The sequence below is a fragment of the Taudactylus pleione genome, unplaced genomic scaffold (genome assembly GCF_031769625.1).
Source record: "Taudactylus pleione unplaced genomic scaffold, aTauple2 ptg000247l, whole genome shotgun sequence".
In the NCBI taxonomy this organism is placed as follows: Eukaryota; Metazoa; Chordata; class Amphibia; order Anura; family Myobatrachidae; genus Taudactylus; species Taudactylus pleione.
Window position 1 is genome coordinate 406,707 of NW_028284649.1, and position 25,876 is coordinate 432,582.

The window sequence follows — 25,876 nt, forward strand, 5'->3', positions numbered from 1 at the left end:
CCCTATACCCCTTGCTACGAGGCAATGCCCCCTTTTCCGGGCCCGCGTCGTAGATCCCAAAAGCTTTTCACCCTTCAGAGTAGATCCCAAAGCTCAAAGGTCTGTCCACACCAGCTCTACTGTAGTCTCTAGTAGTGCATATAGTATACTCTATATATATATATACAGGCTATGAGGTGTGGAAGTGCAATGAAGTAATATTCTATTCTATGCAAACAGTATGCAACATAAGGCATTCAAGCTGCTGGGGAGCTGCCTTACATGCTGGGACTTGTAGTTCCAGCAGTCACACTAAACCTGTCCTCTATTGTACTGGCAGCAGCTGTCTGTCAGTCAGGCACTCGGTGGCCCCGCCCTTCCCTGAGACTGGCGATCACATGATCCAGTGACGTCACCTCCCTCTGGGACTGTGGGCCTCTTGTGTGTTATGTATTCCTCCCGCCAGCAGCAGGTATACAGGGAGGACATGGCGCGGTGACTGTACCTGAGTTATCAGTATACCCCCATCACATCACAGGTCAGTGTACTGCACTTACTCCCTCTTACATCGGGGCTGCTGCTTTCTGTGGAACTACAAGTTCCAGCACACCAGGTTTCATACTATACATGCAACATTCGACTCCAGCTGCTGTGGAACTACAAGTCCCAGCATAGCATGCCAGGATTCATACTATACATGCAGAATATGACACTCCAGCTTCAGTGGAACTACAAGTCCCAGCATAGCATACCAGGTTTCATACTATACATGCAACATTCGACTCCAGCTGCTGTGGAACTACAAGTCCCAGCATAGCATGCCAGGATTCATACTATACATGCAGAATATGACACTCCAGCTTCAGTGGAACTACAAGTCCCAGCATACCATGCCAGATTATATACTGTACATGCAGGGCGACTCTCCCAACAGCTGTGGAACTACAAGTTCTAGCATACCAGGCTTCTAATACTATACATGCAACCTGTGACTCCAGCTGCTGTGAGACTACAAGTCCCAGCATATCATGCCAGGTTTCATTACTGTAAATCCAACATGTCACACTTCAGCTGCTGTGGAACTACAAGTCCCAGCATACCAGCCCCGATTTCATACTATACATGCAAGATGTGACTTTCCAACAGCTTTGTATATTATGCCAGAAGAGATTGGGAGCATGTAACTGCTGTAGAGGTGCCGAGGCTTGCTGGGACTTCTAGTGTCACTGCTACTACAGGTTTTCCACCTCTGCTTAACAGTACGAAGGCTTCCGTTTAATGTAAGAAATCAAACATTCAGAATTGAATGAGGCCGTTTAATTCACCTCTGTGGCATCGTATCAGTAATACCACCAATATGTTGTGAATTACCCGCTGCCGTTGAAGTTGAGCGCCCCAGGAGCGTTTTCTAGTAGTAGTAGTGTAAACTGGACTAAAACGCAGGGAAATTGCAATTTTCAAACCAAATCTTCTTAAAAATAATTTTAAAGATTCATAAATAAATCTTGTCCAATCTAGAAACAGGGACAGGCAACCTGCAGCACTCCAGCTGCTGTGGAACTACACACCCCAGCATGTCATGCCACAGTTTTCCTCTTAGGGCATGCTAAAACTTCTGCAGGGCATGCTGAGATGCATAGTTCCACAGCAGCTTGAGTGCCACATGTTGCCTACCTCTTGTCTAGAAATGATAGCTATAATCAAATTGGTTGCTATGGGCAACTCTGACACTTTTTTTTTATATATATATATATATATTATAGAAGCTTTAGTAAATCCCTTACAGCTGTTTCCAGGTGAGGTTATTTTAGGCCAGTATCACATATGCAGTCCGGAAGGTGCGAGCAGAAATAGGCATTAATTGCTGGGACTGCTCGCAGGTTCATCGCTTGTCTGTAATTGAATAGCTTTGGGCACTTTACCCGGGAGCACAGACCGGGCAACACAACTCGCAACTAACTGAATCTCCCCCCTTTGTGTACTCGGCACTAAGGCGCAATAGTTTCCTGCCATGAATCCGATGTGCGGTTGCCAGGTGCAGTCATAGTACCACGATTTACATATGACTGCGTAAAGTGCCAGTGCTAGTTTATTTATAGTATATCAGGGTTCATCCTTATGCCATAGAAGGAAGCAATGTATGTAGCTGTAGGTCGTGGTGACTTTTAATATTTATAATGGTTTTACATTGAATAAGCGCCCAGGTTGTGGTGTTTACAGTTAGGGCACATTAGGTAAGAAGCAATGTAAAAAAAAAATTATATTACAAACAAAATCAATTATTATAACATATGTTTGTTTGTAATATAATTTTTAATATTTATTCAATTGCAGCAGGTGAATGGGTGAGAGGTGTATAGTCACCTAATCTAGATACAGGTGCAAAATTTGCACTTGTTAAAACATTTTGTGCTGGAATGGGGATATCAAATAGACAACCTGATAGAGTGGCACGACCTAGTCTAAAATGCAATGTAAATATAGAGGTGGCCATAGCCTGCATGCAGAATATTTGCACCCCTCGAAGTTCAACCACGTTTATTCAGCTGTGATGTCTTCACCGAAGGCATGCGCAGAAGCCGGCACAGGTGGTGCCCCTCAGCCAGGTCATGGACTACCCCAACCCCCCTCCCTCCAGGACGGAAACGGTCTGATTTACCGCCCGACCCATGCCCGGCGGTTGGAATCCCAACAGCGGCATCCCGGCAGAGGAGGGAATCCCGATCGTTACCAAATACTAACCTATTTCTACTGCCTAACCCTCCCTTAGGTGTGCCTAACCCTAACCTCCCCCAGTGCCTAACCCTAACCCACCCTTCCCCTAGCTTAAACCTAATCTCCTGGGGGGGTGTCTAACCTGAAGTCCCCCTCGGAAACCATAAACCTAATGTCCCCCTCCCCCCCCCCCCCCCCCCCGTGGCTATCCGCGTCCGGCATCCCTTCGATTGGGATGCCAGGCGCCGGGCCCCGGCGTATATCTAATGACAGGTGTCGGCATATCGATGCCTGTCTTCAGACCCTTGCCGGGATATGACAGTCGGGAAGCCGGCTGTCGGGATTAGGTCCGCCGGCTTCCCGATTGCATACCCCTCCAGGACATACACTACTCACCTAGACTCAATTTGCCACCCCGGTGAGTAGTCTGTGTCCTGGTGGTAGAGAGGCAAAAGGTAGTCCATAACCCGGCGGAGGGAGAACTGCACCCCCTGTGCTGGCCTCTGTGCATGCCTATGGTCTTCACTAATTTTGCTAGCTGTGAAAACGAAAGCGTTCAAAGCACCCATGTGACAGCGCCCTGACAGCTAGATATGGGATACAGTCAGTATCCCGGCAGCGCTAGCTCTGTCGGGATGCCGGTGTTGGGATTTTGATAACCGGAATCCCCATACCAATTCCATATGATATATAGGCTGCTAGATGTATTTGTAACAACACACATGCCTTTTGTATAAGGGCAGATTGTTAGGCGGGGCTTTAAGGCTTTTCTGTACACACTCAGCTGATACAACAAACTGCTGAGATACAGACCAGAGTTTGCTAGAAGCACCAGAACAGAGAGTGACACCCCCAGGCAGGAAAGAGAAACTGCACGGCTTGTGCCGAGTGCTAGAATGAACACTGATATTTCTGATAATCATTTATACGGCCAAGTTTTATAACACTATACTAGCGTACAAACTGCAATGTTAATGCTGAATTTTTGTGTGTAGTTTAGTCTCTGCGAAGCTATTGCGCGATGTGCGGACGCACGGCTTGTACTCTGGCGCCGGAGGATGTCTGTAAAGCTTGTGAGTATCAAGACAAGCAGGGCCGAAAGAAAAGTCCGCAGTGGAGGGACGGCGATTCTGACAAGTACCATCCATCGTATAACAAGTGTCCCCAGTCCAACAGCCCCGTCCTGCTGTCTCTGAGGCATTTCCAGAAGGTAACCATGAATGATTAAATTAAATGATTGCCATGGGGAGCGCTGAGCCGTACCTGGTGTAACCAGGGACCAGACGTCTGTCTCCATCTCGTTACATCTACGAGTATCGCATACGAGTCATCTTCAGACTGATACTGAAGTTGTTCAATGGTTTCCAGGAGTGACATGACTGTACTCGGCCTCAGTATATTAGCTTGTGGAAAGCAAGAATCATTGGTGCGGTCATACAGGCGTCTCGCAGTGTTTTTATCTGTAAGACCAGGTTGTTATTTTTTTTCACTCCATGTATTACATCATTTCATGTAAGGTTAATATTTATGCTGGGATGTGTTGTATAGACATTAGTGACTGGGCTTTATAGCACGGAACTGTCTGATACTTTGCTGGAAATCTAAAGGTGCCCATACACAGTGCGATGCACCGTGTAGTGCGACTGCCGATCCGTCAGCAGACGGATCGTGTTCTCACCGCCAGCAATCGTGCGGTCCCCGCTGACCACACGATATGCCGGCTCCCCCATCTGAATGGGATCGTACATCGCATCCCGGATCAACATGCGGGAAGATCTGGGGATGCGATATACGATCCCGCGGATGCGCGCAGTACGATATCCTGCCCATACGCGGCACGATATACCACCTATATCGTGCCGATTCGTCGGATCGGCACGTATATCGTGCCGTGTATGGCCACCTTTAGATCCTCATACCCATGCATTTTGTAAATGGGACTAAAAATATTTCATCCATTATTTTTAAAGACCCCCACATCCGCTGGCGTCCGGTGACGCTGATGCTTAAATTGCACAGAATGCATGTGGGTCCCAGATCTACAGAAACTAAATGACATTGCTACAGTTTTTATAAGCCCCAGTCCTATCCCTGCTCACCCCTAAAAATATGGGCACAGAGGGACCTTTAAGAGAGAAATTGTATACTGTCAGCCCTGTAATTGTGTCAGGCAGACTTTTTGTTGTCTATAGGCTCAGGATGACTAGCTAGTTACATTTTGTGGTAAATTTCTCTGGATCCCATTAAATAACTAGAATTAGGAGGAATCATGGAAAATGGGGTACAATATTATTTTTGACCATTTTTAGCTGTTTAAAATAAATTCCATTATGCTCAAAAAAAAAAAGTTCCTATCGGCCCTCAAAAATAAAATTCTATAAACTTTTTGGGTAAACGAAATGCAGAAAAATGTACTCAAAGTGCAGCCAAGGGACCTCCAAAACACAGAACCGGGTCCGGTCATGAAAGGGTTTTCAGAAGTGTGTAGGTTAGAACTGGACGGGTAGGAAAGCAGGATCAAATGCTTACAGTAGTGAAACATCGACTGAATAAGTAAAGCTGATCTTACCGACCTATATGACGCACTGCGGGACGTCGCCTGTGGTATTGTATTAATGGGGAGCATGAGCGAAAATAAAGGCGAACGTGTCTCTTATGTAGGATGTATGTCACTAATTATGATTTCTCATTGATAGGATGCCGACTCTTCTGAGCGGGTCCTCGCCGCCATGCGCTGGGGTCTCATCCCGTCCTGGTTTCCCGAAACAGACCCATCGAAAATGCAGTATAAAACAAACAATTGCCGCAGCGATACCATGACCCAGAAGACATTATACAAGGTGAGTGTGAAAAAAGCTCATTGAAGGGTTATTTAATGGTATTATTCTTTTGAAGATCAGACCTTTGGGTGGAGAGGTGGAATGGTTCCCCCCTGTTTGACGTCGCTAACATTTTCTCCTGTACTCCCTCAGGGTCCCCTTTCCAATGGCAGGAGATGTGTGGTTCTTGCAGATGGATTCTATGAATGGAGACGGCAGGACAGCGAGAAACAGCCGTATTATATCTACTTCCCACAGATCAAAGCCGAACAGGTATCTCCGCTGCCATGGTTACCGATTACACTGTAGTCCAGGTAGACAGTAGGTAGTCCTTACAATGTTTGTGTCTCCCTGTAAGTTCTGAAGATTTGATGGTCTCATCTCTGATCTATAGCTGGAACGCCCCCGCCCCCTGTCAAGGCCAATCTCTAAGTTTATGATGTCATCATTCACATGATGTCATATCTGTAAAGGGAGCTGAGATCTGTCCTTTGCACAGGATTGATACATCGTCAACGTTTTGGGGTGGGAGATTTTCCTGCCCACACCTTCTATGCCACTAAAATTCCAAAAGGGGAACAAAAAGGCCAGAAAAATATTTTTAGATTTGATCCTATTACTATGTGGGTAGGAGGTCCGGTCAGAATCCACTGTTTTAAAACGAGTGCTCGGTTTCATCCTCCCAGTCTCCAGATACAAAAGACGGTGCCGACAGAGGCAGCTGGCGTTTGCTCACAATGGCCGGACTGTTTGATTGCTGGCAGCCGCCCAATGGAGGAGAGCCTCTCTATTCCTACACTGTCATCACGGTGGACTCCTCCAAGAGCATGAACTTCATTCACGACCGGCAAGTAAAACTGCATTACCTATTTATTGTCCTGCAGGAGGAAGAGGCCGGTTGGTTTTATGGGTCAGCCTAATTATAGGTTGTTGCATCAAGGCCTCTACAAACTATTTGGCCCCCCGGTCCGCACAGCGTCTGCTGAGCACTGTTCTGAGAGAAACGCGTGTGACCAATATTGTTTAACTTTTTGTAAAACTCCCTATGATCTGTTTTTAGGGATTGAGATTTAGAAACAAGCTATGCTGGCTGACAATGGGACCGGTGTCCCCACAAATTACCTGCCTGGGGTCCCTATGAACTAGTATTTGCAAAAACTCTTTTCTGCACAGCTAAGTCCATCTTCAGATCTGATACATAAGGAAGAGTTTTTAGTGTTACTGGTTGGTGTTAGTGAAAGTGATGCACAAAGTATTTTCTATACCCTTTTCTCTCTTCCTGTGGTTAAGGTTTTCGTTATATCAGGAGTTCAGCAGGTTTTCAGCGCCCGTCCAAGTGGAACGCGTTACTTCCTGTACATTAGTTTGAACTCTTCTAGACTGCGCTGCCTGTCTCTTCCTTTTCTATGTCGTTAAGTCTAATTTTTATGACAAATAACAACACAGTAACATTTATTTTTTTCACTTGTATAAGCTATTGTGGTCTTACTTTTAACACGTACAGTTATAGCCTTCAATCAGCCCCACAACACTGTTACTACTTTGTAATTTTATCATTGTATAGTTTTCTCATTGAAGTGCTTGTCAGTGGTAACGTATCTATATGTAAGTGTAATTTCTCACTTTCCGACACCATTAGAGGTTTTGCGCTGGAATCCATCTGTCTTGTAGGTGGTACAATAACCCTTCACCCACCCCATCGCAGGAGAGACCTACCCGAGTAGGGTACACCACAAGTGGTTACCATTACTAATGTATAATGGGTCGTTCCCTCCCCCCCTATATTTCACAAATGTTATCTGGGCTTTATTTTTGCTGGAATTTTCTTGACGCTATGTTAAATGCCTATTGATCATGTGATCGGTTCTGTCCGCAGAATGCCGGCTATACTGGACGGCGATGAGGAAATCCAGAAGTGGTTGGACTTTGGGGAGGTTCCTGCCAATGAAGCTTTTAAGCTCATTCGTCCAATTGAAAATATCACCTATCACCCTGTATCCAGTATCGTGAACAACTCGCGGAACAACACCCCAGAATGCACTGCAGTTATTATTCTGAACAAAAAAAAGGCAAGTACTGCAAAGATCTAGGACCTCATTCAGAGGCGGTCGCAAGAAGCGATCACTCTCTCTGAATGAGGGCGGGCACTTCTTGTTTCTCCTTCATCCACTAGGGGACACTGGAGCTTCATGACAGTGGGGTATAGACGGTGGGTTGAGTTGAGCCTGGCACTTTAAAAATCTACAAGTGTGACTGGCTCCTCCCCCTCTATGCCCCATCAACCCCAGTTTTTAGAATGTGCCCAAGTAGAGCCGCTGCACAGGGGCTGTCTCTAGCCCTTATATTAATTTTTATATGATTTGTAAAAGAATCAAGCAAGAGGACAGGCAGACTGTTAGCTGTGACAGTCTGCCTGCATCGTGGGAGCCGCCAGAGAGGGGACCACACGGCTACTGCAGCCTGTGTCCGGTCACCCTATGGAGGGGAGGCTGCTTTAGGCAGTTAGGAGTCATCAGACTCAGCGGGGCCCGCCACGGCTAACACTGGCTTGTGTCCGGGTCCCCGCTCTCCCCTCACTGCCCAGCGCTCTGGCCGCAGCAGCCCGGTGAGTAGCACACCTCTCCTGACTAGCAGGAGAGGTGAAAATAACTGCTGGGTCTGAAAACAGCGCGCGGCTGTCAGTGCCACGCTGGTGTTGCGATAGAACACCGGCGCTGGCTGTTAGGTAGGCGCGCTCACAGCAGTCCTGCCTCTGCGTGCCGGTGCTTGTGTAAAAGGCACCGGCACGTTTATCACTGGCGGCAGTCGTGCCGCTGGCCCCCGCTGTCAGTGCGGGGACACAGAATAAGTGTATGCCGCGCGCATACAAAGCGGCGGCCATTAGGAGGAGGAGCTTATAGGTCCCTCCTCCTCTTCCTCCTTCACTGCCTGGGCTAGTTTGGCGCGCTCGGAACGGGAGTGGCGCCTCAGAGAGAGGAGCTTCCACATTCCCTGAAGGCACTGAGCGGAGGGGGAGAGGAGAAACTGACAGCTTCTACAGGGGGTCTGTAATTACAGAAGGTGGTTTTAACTACTTTCTGGTCCTATTGACTGCTCCTCCCTTATATGCCTGTCTGCCCCTGTTACTGAGTTGCATTATTCTTGAAATTCTGCTCCTCCTATACTGCTCTGCCTGCAATTTGAGTAGCATTATTATTGAAATTCTGCTCCTCCCTTATTGCTCTGTCTGCTCCCATACTTCAGTAGCATTATTATTGTAATTCTGCTTCTCCCTATACTTCTTCTGCATTCCTGAATTGTATGTGGTGCTTGTCTGTGAGTACATGATGACATCCAGGACAGAAAAAACTGCATCACAAAAGCTGTTTGCCTGCACTAAGTGCAGGAAGAAATTTACCCATGCTCGCTCCGAAGGGTCTTCCCTGTGCGAGACGTGTGAAGCAGACAGTGCTAACACGCAGTCTGTCACTCCCTCCTTCATAAATAGTTTGGCAGGGGTCATGGCGGACCTTTCTTCTGAATTAGCCGCTTCCCGTAGGGAACGGGAGGCTGCCAGAGATCTACCTGGCACATCTCACCCTTCTTTTGTAGCAGAACCAGCGTGGGCTCAGAATTTAGTCCGCTCGGTGAATAGCCTTGCTCAAGCGATGGGTTCTGCATCTAAAGCTCCTGAAGCTACGGTAAGTCGCTCATCTAAGAAGAGGGCTCTTCCGGCGGTTCTCCAGTCGGATGAGGATTCGGCAGCGGATCACTCGTCTCAGGAGGAAGGGGAGATGCTGGACGAATCAGACGTAGAGACTTACTCACAAGAACCTGAGGCATTGCAAGGTATTGACGCACTCATTCTAGCGGTAAGGGAAGTTCTTAAGATTTCTGGCCAGGAAGCTCCAGAATCGTTAGAAGACTCCTTATTTGCCAGGTCACAGAAGATGGCCGTCACATTCCCTGTTTCTCTCCAGTTAGACGAACAGATGACGGCAGCCTGGCAGAATCCGGACCGTAAATTCCAGATTCCTAAGCGTTTTTTCTCTCTTTACCCATTTCCTGCGGAAAATAGGAAGAGGTGGGAGACCCCGCCACCTGTGGATTCTTCGGTTTCTCGGTTGTCAAAGAAGACCACGTTACCTGTTCCAGGAGCTACTACATTGAAGGAAACCTCAGAGCGGAGATTAGAAACCACTTTGAAATCCATTTATACGGCCACAGGTGCACTTCTCCGGCCGGCCTTGGTAGGATCTTGGGTCAACAAGGCTGTGGAAAAGTGGGTGGAACAATTGACGGAGGGTCTTAGATCCAGCACTCCGCGGGCAGATCTGATCACCTTGGCAGAACATATTCAGGAGTCTGCTGTATACTTAGGAGACGCCTCCAGAGATATCGGCCAGGTAGGCGCTAGGATTTCTGCTTCGGCGGTCTCTGCTCGCCGGGCACTTTGGCTTCGTGCCTGGCAAGCGGATGCGGAGTCAAAAAGAGCAGTGGAAGCTCTTCTTTTCACAGGCGAGATTTTATTTGGTCCTGAGCTGGACAAATGGATCTCGCTGGCCACTGGAGGTAAGAGTACTTTTCTACCTTCATCAGCACCTCCTCCGCGTCGCTCGTTTAGGGGACCTTCCTTTCGTTCCTTTCGAGCATCTGCAAGATTTCAGGGACGATCGCGAGGTTCGTCTTCAGCGGGGCGAGGAGGCCGTGCTAGAGGACGTCAAGCAAATATTGCCCGCCGTCCAGATCCCAAGCCAGCAGACAAGCCTGTGGCATGACGGGCTCCCATCCCATCTCGGAAATCCGAAGGTGGGGGCTCGCCTCCAGCGTTTCTCGGAGGTTTGGAGACGGACTTCTCCAGACACTTGGGTTCGAAATCTGGTATCTCAAGGGTACAAGATCGAGTTCGCTTTCACTCCTCCTGGGCGTTATTTTACAACAGGTTTGCCCGTCGATCCCTTGAAGCAACTAATTTTGCGTCAAGCGATCGAGAAACTTTTGCTGGCCGAGGTCCTTGTGGCGGTTCCCACTGCACAAAGACAACAAGGGTTTTACTCAAACCTTTTTGTGGTTCCGAAACCAGATGGGTCAGTCAGACCCATTCTGAATCTGAAATCCTTGAACCAGTATCTTTCATTTCACAGGTTCAAGATGGAGTCTCTCCATTCTGTCATTGCGGGACTAGAGGCAGAAGAGTTTCTGGTGTCGATAGATATCAAGGACGCCTATCTGCATGTCCCAATTTGGGTTCCTCACCAGGCTTTCCTCAGATTTGCCATCAGGGAAGCTCATTTCCAGTTTCAGGCCCTGCCATTCGGTCTCTCGTCAGCTCCCAGGGTATTCACCAAAGTGATGGCCGTCATGGTGTCTCACTTGCACTCTCGGGGGGTGACGATAGTTCCGTACCTAGACGATTTACTCATCAAGGCTCCGACGGCAGAAGTCCTTTTACACCAAGTGTCCCTTACACATCAGATTCTCATTCAACATGGATGGATTGTGAACTTCCAGAAGTCTCAGTTGATGCCGTCCCAGAGACTTCAGTTCCTAGGAATGATTCTAGACACTGTTCTGCTTCGTATATTCTTGCCTAGGGACAAGGCCATAGCCATACAGGAGCTGGTTCGTCTGGTGCTCAGACCCAGGAAAGTATCTGTGCATCTTTGCATCCGTCTCCTGGGGAAAATGGTGGCTTCCTTCGAGGCCATCCAATTCGGCAGATTTCACTCCAGAATATTTCAACTGGATCTTCTGTCTCAGTGGTCCGGGTCCCACCTACAGATGCATCGGCTGGTGCGTCTGTCTCCCCGGACCCGCATATCCTTGCTCTGGTGGCTTCGGACGGAGCATCTGTTAGCGGGTCGGCGCTTCGGAATTTGGAATTGGACCTTGGTCGCCACGGACGCCAGCCTCCGCGGATGGGGAGCGGTGGTTCTGGACAATCACTTCCAGGGGCTTTGGTCGCAGCAGGAGTCCCTCTTACCAATCAATGTTCTCGAACTGCGGGCAGTCTACAGAGCTTTGATACAGGCTGCTCCTCTGTTACGAGGACTTCCGGTTCGGATACAATCCGACAACGCCACAGCAGTGGCATACATAAATCGCCAAGGGGGAACCCGCAGTCGGATGGCAATGAGAGAAGCCAGTCGCATCCTTCTGTGGGCAGAAAGACACGTAGAGGTCATTTCCGCAGTGTTTATTCCGGGGGTCGACAACTGGGAAGCGGACTACCTCAGTCGTCAGGACCTTCATCCCGAGGTCTTTCATCAACTGGTTTGCAGATGGGGGAAACCACAGATAGACCTGATGGCATCTCGGATAAATCATCAACTACCCCTTTACTGCTCCAGGACCATGGATCCGGCAGCGGTGGGAGCGGATGCTTTACTGATCCCTTGGCCGTACAGCCTTGTGTACCTGTTCCCACCGTTTCCGCTCCTCCCTCGGATTCTCAAGCGGATCAAACGAGAGTCATCCACCGTCATCCTAGTGGCTCCGGATTGGCCTCGTCGGGTTTGGTACTCCGATCTTTTATTCCTTCTGGCAGACGAACCTTGGCCTCTTCCGCTACGATCGGACCTTCTACAACAGGGTCCATGTGTGTACCCGGATTTACGGCGGCTTCGTTTAACGGCGTGACTATTGAGACCGCCATCCTAAGAAGCCATGGAGTTCCTAGGTCGGTCATTCCTACCATGCTTAGGGCTAGAAAACCGGTAACATCAGCGCATTATCATCGCATTTGGAGGGCTTATATCTCCAGGTGTGAAGGTCGTGGATCCTCCACTTCCTCTTTTCATTTACCACGTCTTCTTCTTTTTATTCAAAAAGGCCTCGATGCGGGGTTACGCTTGGGATCGCTTAAAGTGCAGATTTCTGCTCTATCTATTTTTTTCCAGCGTCGCCTAGCTCTGATTCCGGAGGTTCAGACCTTTTTTCAAGGGGTACTTAAAATTCAGCCCCCCTTTGTGCCACCCACGGCTCCTTGGGACCTGAATCTTGTTTTATCTTTTCTTCAGTCATCCACCTTTGAGCCTTTGCAGGAGGTGGAATTGAAGTATTTGACTTGGAAGATGATCCTTTTATTGGCCCTGGCTTCGGCCAGACGTGTCTCTGAACTTGGAGCCTTGTCCTGCCGTTCCCCTTACTTGATTTTTCACGAAGATCTGGTGGAACTTCGTACCCGGCCTTCCTTTTTGCCCAAGGTGGTCTCGGGTTTTCATCTGAATCAGCCGATTGTAGTGCCAGCGTTGTCGGACTCTTCTGGGGATTCTCACTCCTTGGATGTGGTTCGGGCACTTCGCATTTATGTGTCCCGTACTGAGGGGCTACGTAAATCAGAGGCTCTGTTCGTCCTTTATGATGCTAATCGGCGTGGCTGGCCTGCGTCTAAACAAACTTTGGCCAGGTGGATTCGTCTGACTATTCGTCAGGCATATGTTGCTTCTGCTCGACCACCGCCGGTATCCATTTCTGCGCATTCTACGCGCTCTGTGGGTACTTCTTGGGCGGCACGTAGAGGTGTCTCGGCTTCACAGCTTTGTAGGGCAGCGACGTGGTCTTCGGTTCATACTTTTGTACGTTTCTACAGATTTTACACTTTTGCGGCTTCTGCTTCAAATTTTGGTCGTAGTGTCTTGCAGGGCGTTCAGCACTCTCCCCCCCAGGAGGTTAGCTTTGGGACGTCCCCACTGTCATGAAGCTCCAGTGTCCCCTAGTGGATGAAGGAGAAAACAGGATTTTGGTACTTACCGTTAAATCCATTTCTCCGATTCCACAGGGGACACTGGACGCCCACCCAGTGCTTCTTGCCTGTTCTCAGTTGCTTGTTCTGCATCAGTTCTGTTGCAGTTTGGTCTGTTTTCATTGTGTGACTGTTTATCACTGCAGCCTGCTGTGTTCTTGCAGTGTGTCAGTATGTTGGATGTTTCTTTTCCTGTTCTCCTTCTCTGTTCTTCAGTCTGTTCTCCGTCTCCTCTCGGGCTCAGTTCTTTAAAACTGGGGTTGATGGGGCATAGAGGGGGAGGAGCCAGTCACACTTGTAGATTTTTAAAGTGCCAGGCTCAACTCAACCCACCGTCTATACCCCACTGTCATGAAGCTCCAGTGTCCCCTGTGGAATCGGAGAAATGGATTTAACGGTAAGTACCAAAATCCTGTTTTTTTTTGGTGCGGCCTCCTGGTCGCAAGCTAAGCTGTGGGTTACCTTCCACAGCTTAGCTAGCGACCAGGGTGATGGTCGCGATGGTGATCACCATCGTGACCATCGGGACTTGTGACCAGACCCTGAGGTTGGGTCTGGGCACTCGCAAGCCCCAGGGAGCTTTCTGCTCTGATGGAGCAGGAAGCTCCCCACTGACATCACTGCTGATGTCAGTGCGGCCGCCCACAAAACGGTTGGCGTTCCTTAAGGAACACCTCCATTTTGGAAACCACCCCCCCGGCCCACCTACAAAAAGGGGCGAGCTGTCGATCAACATCGACAGCCGCCCCTTTTATAGCGAGCTCCAGAGCTTCTCTCTCGCTCCAGGGCTTGCGCACGCGCAGTGCGGCCGCTGCGCGTGCGCAGGGCTACCCATCGACCCGGTTGCGAGCACATCGGTGCTTGCGACCGGGTCTGAATGACCCCCCCCCCCCCTAGTGTCTATGCTCACACAAGCAGTTTTATCACTGGAATGTGTGTTGGGTTAGTGGCAACTTGAAGGGGTTTTTTGCAACTTTAATATTTTGGTTCGGACGGGCTCTCTAGGAACTTTTAGTATGTACAATGGGGAAATATAGATGTAGCATTTTGTGAATGAAGTCATTAAGAATTAGAGTGTTCCAATTCCTCCGCCATCCTTCTATTTTTCCATCCTCCCTTCCTTTTTTTTTTTTACATTTTCCTGCTCTTACTCTTATAGTTTAGGATTTTTATACCTTTGAGTTCCAAGTGGCGCATCGCAGGGGGTGTTTTTTACCCTCTGTCCGTCTCATATGACTTCCGGTACCCTTTACCGTAGCCAACTCTATCCATGGCCATCTAAGGTGTAGAGAGGCTGGGCATGCTTGTCTTCTGTCTAATTTGCTTCAGTGCCCCAGGCTGTAAGATCTGAATAACAGCCACTATCATCTCTCTAAGCTAAGGTGAAAACTATATGGGGGGGAATTATTTCTGGAGACGGTAAGCTTGCCTATGTCTCCAGGAGGAGTCCCCTGAGTAATATACATGAATATCTGGTCACTAAAAATGTCAACATACTCTTTTTCTCTTCTCGGTTGCATGTTACCCTGTTAGGAGAGAGGAGCTTGCCTAAGCAGTCAGAGAGTGACTGACCGCATTGCAGACTTGCTTTCTAAACATTGTCTGATTTGGTGGATTTATACAAAGGGGCATGGCCATGGCCAGTGATGGCACGACAGCTCAAAGGAACTACAACCTCAATAGCTTATTACTCTAATCAGACTCCATTGGGACCTGCCCTAAAGATGTGGGAGGGGCTAGTGCTGCCTATAATGTAATGAGGAGGTAATACATCCTGAACTGCAGTGGCTCGTTAGGGTGGCACTGATTAATGTATGTTACTGACCTTTTTACTTTTAAAGCATGAAAGTATCGGGTTTAAGAAGTTTCTCAATTAATGTTTTTGTTTTGTTTGTTTTTGTTTTTTGCAGGAACCAACTCTTAGCGCCAGTGGCAAAAATATGTTGCTCTGGTTACAAAATAAATCTCCAAAGAAAGAACAACCAGAAGGTCTTAGATCGCCGAAGCTTTCTCAGCTTGCTGTGTCGCCAAAGAAGACCAGCGCAGGGTTAATGCATCAGTGGCTGAAGAAAGAGGGGGAACCGTCTCCTAAAAGGCCAAAGAGATGACTGTGTGTTCTGTGATCGCTACATTCCCAAATAATCAAAGAGATTTATATGTTTTATAAAGTTTATATTGTTCCGTATTGAGTTGTTTAAAGCCGAACAGATACAGGTACCCATAACCTCCTAACGTTTAACTGGGCAATTGAAGCCTCGACCCAAGCCAAACCCGCGCCCCCTATCTGCTGATAATACCCTGGCAGTTATGGGGTCTTACTGTTTACCGTTATTGCATTAACCTGATATCCTGACACAAGTGTCATGCAAGAAATTTAGCCGATACTGTATCATGCTTTGGTTATGGATGTTTAATAAAGTTTCAATTACATACAAAATTGCAAAAAAAAAAACTTAGATTCTTACTTGCAGTCTTCTCTTTATTCTAGTAAAAAGACGAAAATATATATCCGCACAATCCCTCAAATATCTATATTCGTCCTATCCTGATCATTCTCATTTAATACGGCTTCTCACACTGACTGACAGGCATGTCAACACTACAGGGGCCATTTATCAATAATTATTTGCGGCATATTCCCTGAAAACACCCGTTTTAAGGTGATGAATTGAAATAATTAGTATCCCCGGATGTATTATGGAAGGGCCGCTGCAGATATCTCTGATATTTCCAACACCAGCCGCATCCCCTTAGGTTTCTATGGCGGATGCGATGTTGTCAGATTTACCTTTGTATTCTGGAACTTGGCCGGGCGTTGTGCTGCTGCAGCCGACGGGCTACACTTTGCAGAAATGACCCGACAATAGCCACGGCGCATACGAGGTCTGTAGACTGCTCATGCGTTAGTGTCGCCACAGGAGTGAAGAGGCCACTGACGTGGTCACATCTCTCCCGGCACATTGCAGGGATAGACTCTTTGCGGAGCCCCTGTCCCTGCTGGTGTTTTAACATACTTTCGGCTGTAATATAATACAATCATGGGCGTTAATATCGCGCCCAGATCGCATTGCAAATGTGATCATTGCTAAATGGGCCCCTACATATCCTATTAGAGATATTGGACTTGTAACAATGTATCACTGAGATATGAATACAGAAGGAAAGCGTGGGAGGGGTTAGTGTTAGCAGTTAGACACTGAGGGGGGAGGGATAGTGTTTAGCAGTTAGGCACTAAGGGGGGAGGGTTAGGTTTAGGCCTAGGGGATACATCCCTGGGCCTAAACCTAATCCATTTGTTCATGATACAATTGTAACATCAACAAATGGATTAGAAATCAGGGACTGTGATGCTAATTTGTGTTGTGGAATTGCAATATACCAATTTTGGGATATTTTATATAAATATTGGAGAGATATTTGAGGAGGTGTGCTAAGCTCTGGAAAGTGATAAACTGCCAACCAATCAGCTCCTAACTGTCTTTTTTCAGCCTGTGACATGACCGTTAGGAGCTGAGTGGCTGGTAGTTTATCACTCTCCACTTTATCACTTTCCAGAGCTTCATACATCTGCCCCTAAGAAGATGTGCTAAGTAGTAACAATACAAGAACACTTTTTGTTTGCTAATCCTAACTGAATTAAAAAAGGAATGGAATGGGTTGGGACGGGAAGCCGACATCTGCATCCTGACGGTTAGGTATCCTAACCCTCCCTCCCCGGTGCCTAAATCTAACCCCCTTAGTGCCTAACTGCTAACACTAACCCTCCCCCTACCCCGCTACTTACTTTTACAGGTGACCGGTGCCGGGATTCTAAGCTCCTGCATCCCCTATGCCAGGATATTGACCGTATCCCGAATATAATAACCTCACTCATAAGTAAAGGATTTGTTTCATATTCAAAGCTAAGTGTGTATTGGTAACTTTAAATTATTATAGACTAAGGGGCTTTAATTAAAAAGTTGAGACCTTGTGTCTCTCATTTTATGTAGCAATTTGATACCCACTTAGCCCACACAGTATAACTTATCTTTGTATATTTGGAAGGAGACGAGATGGGAAGCGAATATATAGTACATCACTGTCTCATTGACCTAATTACATCAAATCTGCGGCTCTCCCTCCACTACACTCTCTAAATTGCCCTTAAGCTGTGAAAGGTGCGACCCGCCTTGGTCTGAGACAGACAGCTGAGCTCTACGCTGGTGAGTCCTAGCACGGCAACATCGGGCACCAAACCAGGTCTAGGACAGAGCGTGCAATTGCCACTAAATGGACAGCAATTATTCCCCACTCCACTTCTTCCTATTAGTACACATTCAGGCACACTTTATGCAGCAGAGAACAGTTCAGAAAAGGGCTTGGGACAAAGGGCCTGATTCAGAGCCGGACGCAATTAGCGCTCGCTCGTCCAGAATATAGGGGTGGCTATTCAAATGAACCGTTCGCTCTTTGCGGTCTGTTCACGCCTCTAGGTCTGAACGAGCGAACAAAACTTGCGGTCGTTTTTTGGAAAAATACGGCCCTGGCCGCTCGCATCCTACGTCATGTCCGCTATTTATTAGATTAATCGAGTACATCGACCAGCGTGAAAGGTTCTGAAAACCCCCGAGACGCATGTGTTACGCAGAGCGTACACACAAAGGTGCCGTTGTGATCGATCCAGACGATATCAGAAAGGAGGCAGAAAAGTGATGGGAGATGGCTACTAGTGCATGCAAACATGGCCGTCCAGTGGGCGTGTTATGGGTATTTTGGGAGTGTCGCAGGCGTGTCAATGCAAACGGCTGCGACAGGCATAGGAAGCCATGGTCAGATCGAGAAACTGCTTTTCCCTTAGGGCTGGTGCAATTTTCGATGGTGTGACCGATTGAGGTGTATAGGGATGCACCAAACGGTATCACAGCGCGCCCGGGCGCTAAAAGTGGGCATCTCCGGTCTTGCACATTCGGATGCACACCAGGGAGTCTGCAATTTCTAGAAACTTTATTTCAGTTACTATTCACATCCATGAATGGCAATATGGTGCTGTGACTCCCCCATGGCCAGGTGCTGTGACTCCCCCATGGCCAGGTGCTGTGACTCCCCGATGGCTGGGTTCTGTGACTCCCCATGGCCGGGTCCTGTGACTCCCCCATGGCCGGGTGCTGTGACTCCCCCATGGCCGGGTGCTGTGACTCCCCCATGGGCGGGTGCTGTGACTCCCCCATGGGCGGGTGCTGTGACTCCCCCATGGCCGGGTGCTGTGACTCCCCCATGGCCGGGTGCTGTGACTCCCCCATGGCCGGGTGCTGTGACTCCCCCATGGCCGGGTGCTGTGACTCCCCCATGGCCGGGTGCTGTGACTCCCCCATGGTCAGGTGCTGTGACTCCCCCATGACCAGGTTCTGTGACTCCCCCATGGCCAGGTGCTGTGACTCCCCCATTGCCAGGTCCTGTGACTCCCCCATGGCCAGGTGCTGTGACTCCCCCATGACCAGGTTCTGTGACTCCCCCATGGCCAGGTGCTGTGACTCCCCCATTGCCAGGTTCTGTGACTGCCTTTTTGCTGATGCATATAACTCTCTGATCCTCTCTCTCCCTTTCTCTTCTCTCTCTCATTCCATTTGTACTCCTCTCTCTCCTGCCTTCTCTCTCTCTCCCCTTCTGTCTCTCTTTCCCTCCCTTACTCCTCCTGTATCTCTCTCTCTCTCTCTCTTTCTCACTTTCTTTCTCCCCTCCTGACCCTCTCTCAGGGGGCGCTACTATGCAAATTGCAGATTACGGTCCGGCCAATGAGCAGGGGGAGGCGCTCCAGCCCCGGCCAGTAGCTGCCGTGTGCCGGGTAGTAGAAGTCGAGGTGGGTGTGGCCTCGGCCATTTCAGCGCTGGGAGTCTCGGAGCCGGAGGCCGCGTCGCACAGCGGGGGATCAGTAGTACATACAGCGGGACGCTCCGGACACGGTAGGGCGCCGCCGCCGCTCAGGCCAGTGCGATCTTCCTCCGCGAGCTGCCGCTAATGTCCGTGTGTCTCCCCCCCCGCAGGTGTCAGCGATGTCCGGACGTGGGAAGTCTGGCGGCAAGGCCCGGGCCAAGGCCAAGTCCCGCTCCTCCCGGGCCGGCCTGCAGTTCCCCGTGGGCCGCGTCCACCGGCTGCTCCGGAAAGGGAATTACGCCGAGCGGGTCGGGGCCGGTGCGCCCGTCTACCTGGCCGCCGTGCTGGAGTACCTGTCGGCTGAGATCCTGGAGCTGGCGGGGAACGCGGCCCGGGACAACAAGAAGACCCGCATCATCCCCCGCCACCTGCAGCTGGCCATCCGCAACGACGAGGAGCTCAACAAGCTGCTGGGAGGGGTGACCATCGCCCAGGGGGGGGTCCTGCCCAACATCCAGGCCGTGCTGCTGCCCAAGAAGACCCAGACCTCCAAGAAATGAGCCCCTGGTCTGTGCCGGGGGGGGGCTTCTTAGGGGGGTCAGTGTGCCCAGGAGGGTCCTGTGCCCCCCACCCCCAAACCAGCATTACAGGGGTTAATCAACTTTTATGCAGGGATGGGGTGCAAGGGCTCTGTACCCTTATTCCTGTATTCTGTTAATCAGTATTTAGTGCAGGAACGGGGTACTGGGTGTACCCCAGTGTTTCCTAACATCGTCTGCAAGGCCAGTCCGGGTTTTAAGGATTTCCACGCTTGAGCGCAGATGGTTGAATCAAATTCAGTGTGGTACCGATTGTCCCCTGTGCTCAAGCAGGGATATCCTTAAAACTTGGACTGCTTGAGGGCCAAGTTTGGAGAACACTGTTGTACCCCTAGTCCTTTATTCATTTCATTAGCATTTTTATGGGACACAAGTCGTGCAAAGTCGACTGAGCCTTGAATTCCTGTATCACACGGATTAAATCGCCACTTTTTATTGAGTGTTAAGAGTAGTGTGCCCCCCATTCTGCAGCTCATGGGTTAATAATCCCCCGCACTGATTAAGGAGTGGGGTGCAAATCTGTCATGTGGTCTGCGTGCCCTCATCACTAGGGTTAATCTACATTTTGCAGAAATCAGTAGTGAACCACTTTTAGGGTAGAATTCAGTTGCGGGCGGTGACGTGGCGTTGGAACGCCAGCAGCGACTTATCGAATTAACCCATTTTCGCTTTATGCAGTTTACATTGTTCAAGTACTCTGCAGCATAAGTTAATTTTCCCTTATATACTGGATTGGGGGTGAGCACTCCCTTTACTCCACTTCTGTTTCACAAGGGTTAATAGTTCATAGAATTCAACTTTGCCAAGTACGGAACATCTCGAGTTGTGTTTTGCAAGCTGTGCTGGGCTGGTTGTTAGACCACAGCTCCACTGCAATTTTTAGTCTGAAGCGTAATCCCTTAGATAACACTGTGCTACCTTATGCTACTTTGGCGCGATTAATCGCCTGAGATTACTACCTCTGAAATCTCATTTCCTACCGTGAATCGTTAATAATAAATGGCCTCATCATTGTGTTTCATGCCGCAATAAAGAAAAAAACCTGTAGGAAAGTAGCTGCTTCAAAATCGGAGATTTCTGATAAATGATTAATCACTGGCGGCCAAGTGACTCAAGAAATTGCTGGTGTTGTCCTCACATCTGTTACAGGTCTTGTGATGTCCCCTATTCTCTCGATTTTTATTTTTTCGTTTAGTAGGAGAGTGAAGTGAAAATGGTCGTAGGATCCTGCACAAATCTTAATTTTTCCAGGCTACTCCTTAACCCCTTCTGCACAAACTTGTGTACTTTATATTTCACACATCTTAGATGTAATAATTCAGTAGGAACAGTTTTTACCATTGAAAAAAATGTGTTTATAGCTGGAAACAGCTGGTTTAGGGCATGCTTATAATATAGACTGTAAAATTGCATGAAAAGTACATTTTTATTTTTTAAACCTCATTTAGGAAACTTTTGACCCCACCCGCCCCAGGATACGGTTCTCTTTGAGAAACAATCGTTCTTGACCCACTGGAGAATTTTCTCTCTCCAAGGGAAACCTCATAAGGCTCTTCAAATGGGACCAAGGGGCCTATTATTCAAAATTTTCTGCAATTTCCTCGGAAACGCCCGTTTTCGGGGGATACCAGCAAATATTATGTATACCCCAGATGTATTATGGAGGGATCGCAGCAGATATTTGCTTTCCCTTTATTTACGACAGCAGCCACAACCCCCATAGGTTTCTATGGGGATGCGATGCTGTCAGATTTGGTCCCACAGCTAGCTCCATCTGGATGTAGGTGTGCTGCTGTAGCCTATGAGCTACACTTTGCAAAAATTACCAGGAAAGGGTTCCGGAGGAGCAATGGCCGCCGCGCATATGTGGTCAGATCGTGTATGTGAAGGAGTCCCGAGGGGCGTGAAGAGACCGCTGATGTGGTCACTTCACTTTGGTCACATCGCGTGGACAGGCTTCGGAGCCCCTGGGTATGTATTTAATACATCCCGGCGCTATCATCGCATACGGCATTGCGATCATGGGCGCTAATATCGCACCCAGATCGCATTGAGTATGCGATTATTGATAAGTAGGCCCCAAAAAGTTGAAATCTCTCATTATGTTGTTTATTCCTCTTTGAACTTGTGTTGCCAGTTTTCAGATTAGTGCTTCTGTTGACTAAAGGTGCCCATCCACTAGGCGATTAAATTGAGCGATAATCGTTCTAAAATTGTTTGACTTTTTTTTAAACAAACGACTAGCGATGTGCGCTCCCGCTGATTGTTTAGAGATCTATCATCGGGCAAACATGTGGTCAACCTGACGATGATGTCAGGTTCAGCATGTTTGCAGATGATTTATGAGCCTGCACTGAATGACTGCTCATTCAGTGTAGACACATCACAGACTTAGAAACGACTGCACGATTACAATGTCGAAATCGTGCAGTCATTTTGAGGGCTGCTAGTGGATGGGCAGCTGAAGATTGCAAGCCAATAACTTTAGCTGGCCATAAAGGGATTTTCCGGCCAATATATACGACCATTCTAAACGATTCATTAATAGTCCATTGCTGTAAGTCATTTATGGCGACACTTCATAACTGAATCGCCCGGACTGTCGTAGCGTTGGTCAGACTGCCATAAACGGCTATTTAGACATGAGCAATATCAGCATAGTAATTGGCAAATAGTATAAAGCTGCGTACACACGTTCAGCTAAAGTGAATGATAAGGATCTTATCGTTATCGTTCACTTTAATGCCCCTGCAAACGATGATCGATGCACGGGCACGAATGGTTATCGACCATCTTCTGTCGCCCGGGCAAACCAGCATACATGGTCGATTTTGACCACGTTAGCCTGTTTACTATAGGGATCCGCGATCGTTCGATAACGATCATCCAACACATGCAGAACGATCAGATAACGATCGTTATCTGATCGTCGTTGTGTCTGACAGTGTGTATGCACCTTAACTCTCTGGGGCCCATTTATCAAGGATCACTTTTGCAATGCGATCAGGGCTTGCCAGTAACGCTCCTGATCGCAGTGCAAAAAGCGATCTCTTTGGCTGGATGTATCATCAGGGACACGGGCTCGCTGCGATGTCTCCGGAGAGTGGCCAGCCAGTGTAAGGGGTGGTGCACATGCGCAGTCCCGTGGACAGCATATCTGCCATAGCTGGGGAGGGTTCCGGCGGATTCCTCCGCCGGTTAATAATGCGCAGTGTAGCCCGTAGGCTACAGTGGCTAACGTCATGTTCGGATGACGTTAGCAGCCGGGGCCAATATCTGGAATGCATCGCATTCCGGATATTGGTAAATTTAGCAGCATCGCATCCCCCATGGAAACCTATGGGGAATGTGACTGCCAGCGGTAATGGAGGGTCTCTCCGTAATACATATGGGGGATGCTTAGTAATTGAGATAAACCCCTGAGAACGTGTGTTTTCGGGGATTTTACCTCAAATACACTTTGATAAATGGGCCCCACTGAGTTTAAGCAGTGAAGTGATTTCAGATTTATTATTTTATATATTGATATACAAAGACTCTTCTCCCATAATTAAATCCATCCCGACTCCCCCACCCAGTGTGGCAAAACCTATAGTGGTGGAGAATTCCAATCCGCCATTCAACCACTTTATAAAGGCTTCTGACAACATACAATGGTGACATGTATGAAAGTTTGCAAACTAACAATTTAATTGGAAATTTGGTGGAAATTCTCATTTTCTGCATTATTACAGTAACAACACTGCACAGGAGATACTGATGGGTTGTGGCTTTTTTATATTTTTATTGCATCAGAACTGTGCAGTGAGTTATATGGAATATTTAGAATACAATAATTGTGGTTTGTTCTATTCATTAGATGAGGGGTGTAAATTAGTGACTTATTGCTGCATCCAGCAAGTGCGAGGTGGAAGTTTTTAATTTATTCCTCTCGTCATGAGTTTGTTGTCAAAATCTCAAAACCTTCACTTCTGTTCCGCCGTTCTGTTGCGTTAAGGGTGGTAAATGCGTTTCTGTATTTGTGTTTAGTTTTTTGGGGGGGACGTTTCCTCAGTTTATTATGAAGTTATTACTTGGGTCTGTTGCTTGTGGTGTTAGTGCACTGGGAGTTATATTAGTAGAGTTTTAGAATGTAAGTTGTGAGACAAGGACACAACTGGTACAGGTTGTATTATCAGTTTATTTTATTTTTCAACACACTGCAATATATTGGTCAGGGGTAGCGAATAACATCAGCTACTTTTCCTTTTTTTTTTGCAGTGGTTTTGTTAATATATTTATAACCCTGTTCCTTCTGAGTAACTGACTTTAGGGATAAATTGATCTTTTTTCAGACACGAATCGGGGCTATGACACTGCTCCAACCCGAGTTTTTGAACACTGCTTCAACCCGTGTCTCAGCCAGGGACCCCCTTTCACATGACACTTTGGACCCTGGAAATTCCTGGGTTGCCCACCCTGGCATTCAGTGCGTCATTGAAAGGAGACTCTTTCTTTTTGGCTCACAATAATCTGCAAGAGCTTTAAACAGCCAATTACGTGTATTTTCAGCGCAATCCAGGTCACACTACAGGCGACCTGGGTCGGTCCTGGTACCAATGAGGGTCGCGGACCCGGGGCATCTGGGTCAGGTCTGTTCACACAAAGCCGAGACCTGGGTCAAGCCGCAAGCCCTGGCAATAACCCGGGTTGAAAGCCTTTGTCTGAAAGGGCTATTAGATTTTTAATTTTTTTTTATGGTAGGGTTGGGATGTAATTCACCAATGAAGTATAACTAGTGTTCTTCCAATCTCTCATCATCAGCACCACTGTAGATACATTTCAAAAGCCAATTTTAATGTTCTCTTATTTGCTTACCCTTAAAGAGCAAAGGTGTTACTTTAAAGGGCCGTGAAACGCGTGGTGCCTGATATCCGAATGACACAAGACATCTCACTATATGTGCAAAAGTTCTTATTCTATAACGGAAGTTAGCATAGTTTGCTATACATCAAGAGTGTAGTGTAGTGCGCATGTTACCAGTTTTTAGTATTGCATATTTTCTGGGTCCTTTAATAAGCTTATTGAGTGGAAAAATTAGGTGGCATAGGCAAATTAAAAAAGACCTAGAAAATTTATTTTAAATAATATTTGTGATAAACCTTTGCTGCTCTTACAAATCCTCCTGATTCTTAGTCTGATAGCTATTTACAAAGCAATATGTACTGTCAGGGGGGATGGCTCAGCAATAAACAGAGCCCAGTCTGAAAGGGCAACTCCCAGCAAAACAAACTACTACCCATTATTTCAGAGGGAGACTTATTGATCAAGATGTTTCCAACACAAGGATTTGTTAATTTAACACCTTTAGACATATAATAGTAGCCTCATTTTCTCTGATCACCAGCTCCCCCTGATTATAGCAAAATGAATTTTGCCAAGAACTTCACACCAGCCAATAAGCTACTTTATTGATGACCCTTCTCATTGGCGCACAGGAATTATCAGTGCAAGTAACTTTTAAATCCAGCTCTGGAATTATCTGCAGAATATTACCTGGTGAACTTGTTCTTCGTAATGTGGATGTATTGTGCATGGGACCGATCTGCCTGAGTCACTCTGAAGATGGGGGGAATAGTTTGTGTAGAATTTCATTTATTCTGTATGTTAAATTTGTCTTTTTAGCTGTTTTTTAGAAGCACTTTTGTTAATGGCGTGCAATATCGTTTCTTTATACAACAAAGTTTTTGTTTTCTATTTTAATGTATGAATAAATAACTTCCCAGTTTTAAACGGAAATAAACCAGTCTCTCTCTCTTTATGTGGCTCATTCTGTGGAACGAATGGGGGCAAGTGTGTACTCTTGTTTGGGGTGCGGTCTATACTCGGGAGAGAGCTGAGTGATTGACAGTGGTGGGTGTGTTATACCATAAACTATGGATAACCGTATGTTTAGATTACCGTTTGGTTAGAGGCTGAATGTCCCCAATGTTAAAATTGGAGCTGTTCAGGATTGCCAACCTGTAATGTATGTACTATTTCCCAGCATTAAATGTACTAGTCATAGTTTTGCTTGGCAGTAATTAAAAATACAATACAAAATTGAACAAGACATGAACCTTTTAGTGCTTTTGGTTGCTGACTGTTTTATGAACCCCATATTTTTTAAAATCACCTCTCCTGCAGTACAGTTTTACTATTACGCTAACTGC

At 47.5% G+C, this 25,876-nt stretch overlaps 2 protein-coding genes across 2 annotated transcripts; both read left to right on the forward strand.

Moving 5' to 3' along the window:
- The first annotated feature begins 371 nt into the window (after positions 1-371).
- HMCES (5-hydroxymethylcytosine binding, ES cell specific) lies at positions 372-15,673 on the forward strand. Its single transcript, XM_088479833.1, has 7 exons — positions 372-517; positions 3,690-3,904; positions 5,391-5,534; positions 5,667-5,786; positions 6,200-6,360; positions 7,390-7,582; positions 15,147-15,673. The coding sequence occupies exons 2-7, from the start codon at positions 3,716-3,718 to the stop codon at positions 15,342-15,344; spliced, it is 1,005 nt and encodes a 334-aa protein (XP_088335959.1). The 5' UTR covers positions 372-517; positions 3,690-3,715; the 3' UTR covers positions 15,345-15,673.
- Positions 15,674-19,097: 3,424 nt separating this feature from the next.
- Positions 19,098-25,483, forward strand: LOC148516570 (histone H2A type 2-B-like). The gene is made up of 2 exons (XM_088479834.1): positions 19,098-19,175; positions 19,257-25,483. Exon 2 carries the CDS (start codon positions 19,266-19,268, stop codon positions 19,644-19,646), a length of 381 nt encoding a protein of 126 aa, XP_088335960.1. The 5' UTR covers positions 19,098-19,175; positions 19,257-19,265; the 3' UTR covers positions 19,647-25,483.
- Positions 25,484-25,876: the final 393 nt, after the last annotated feature.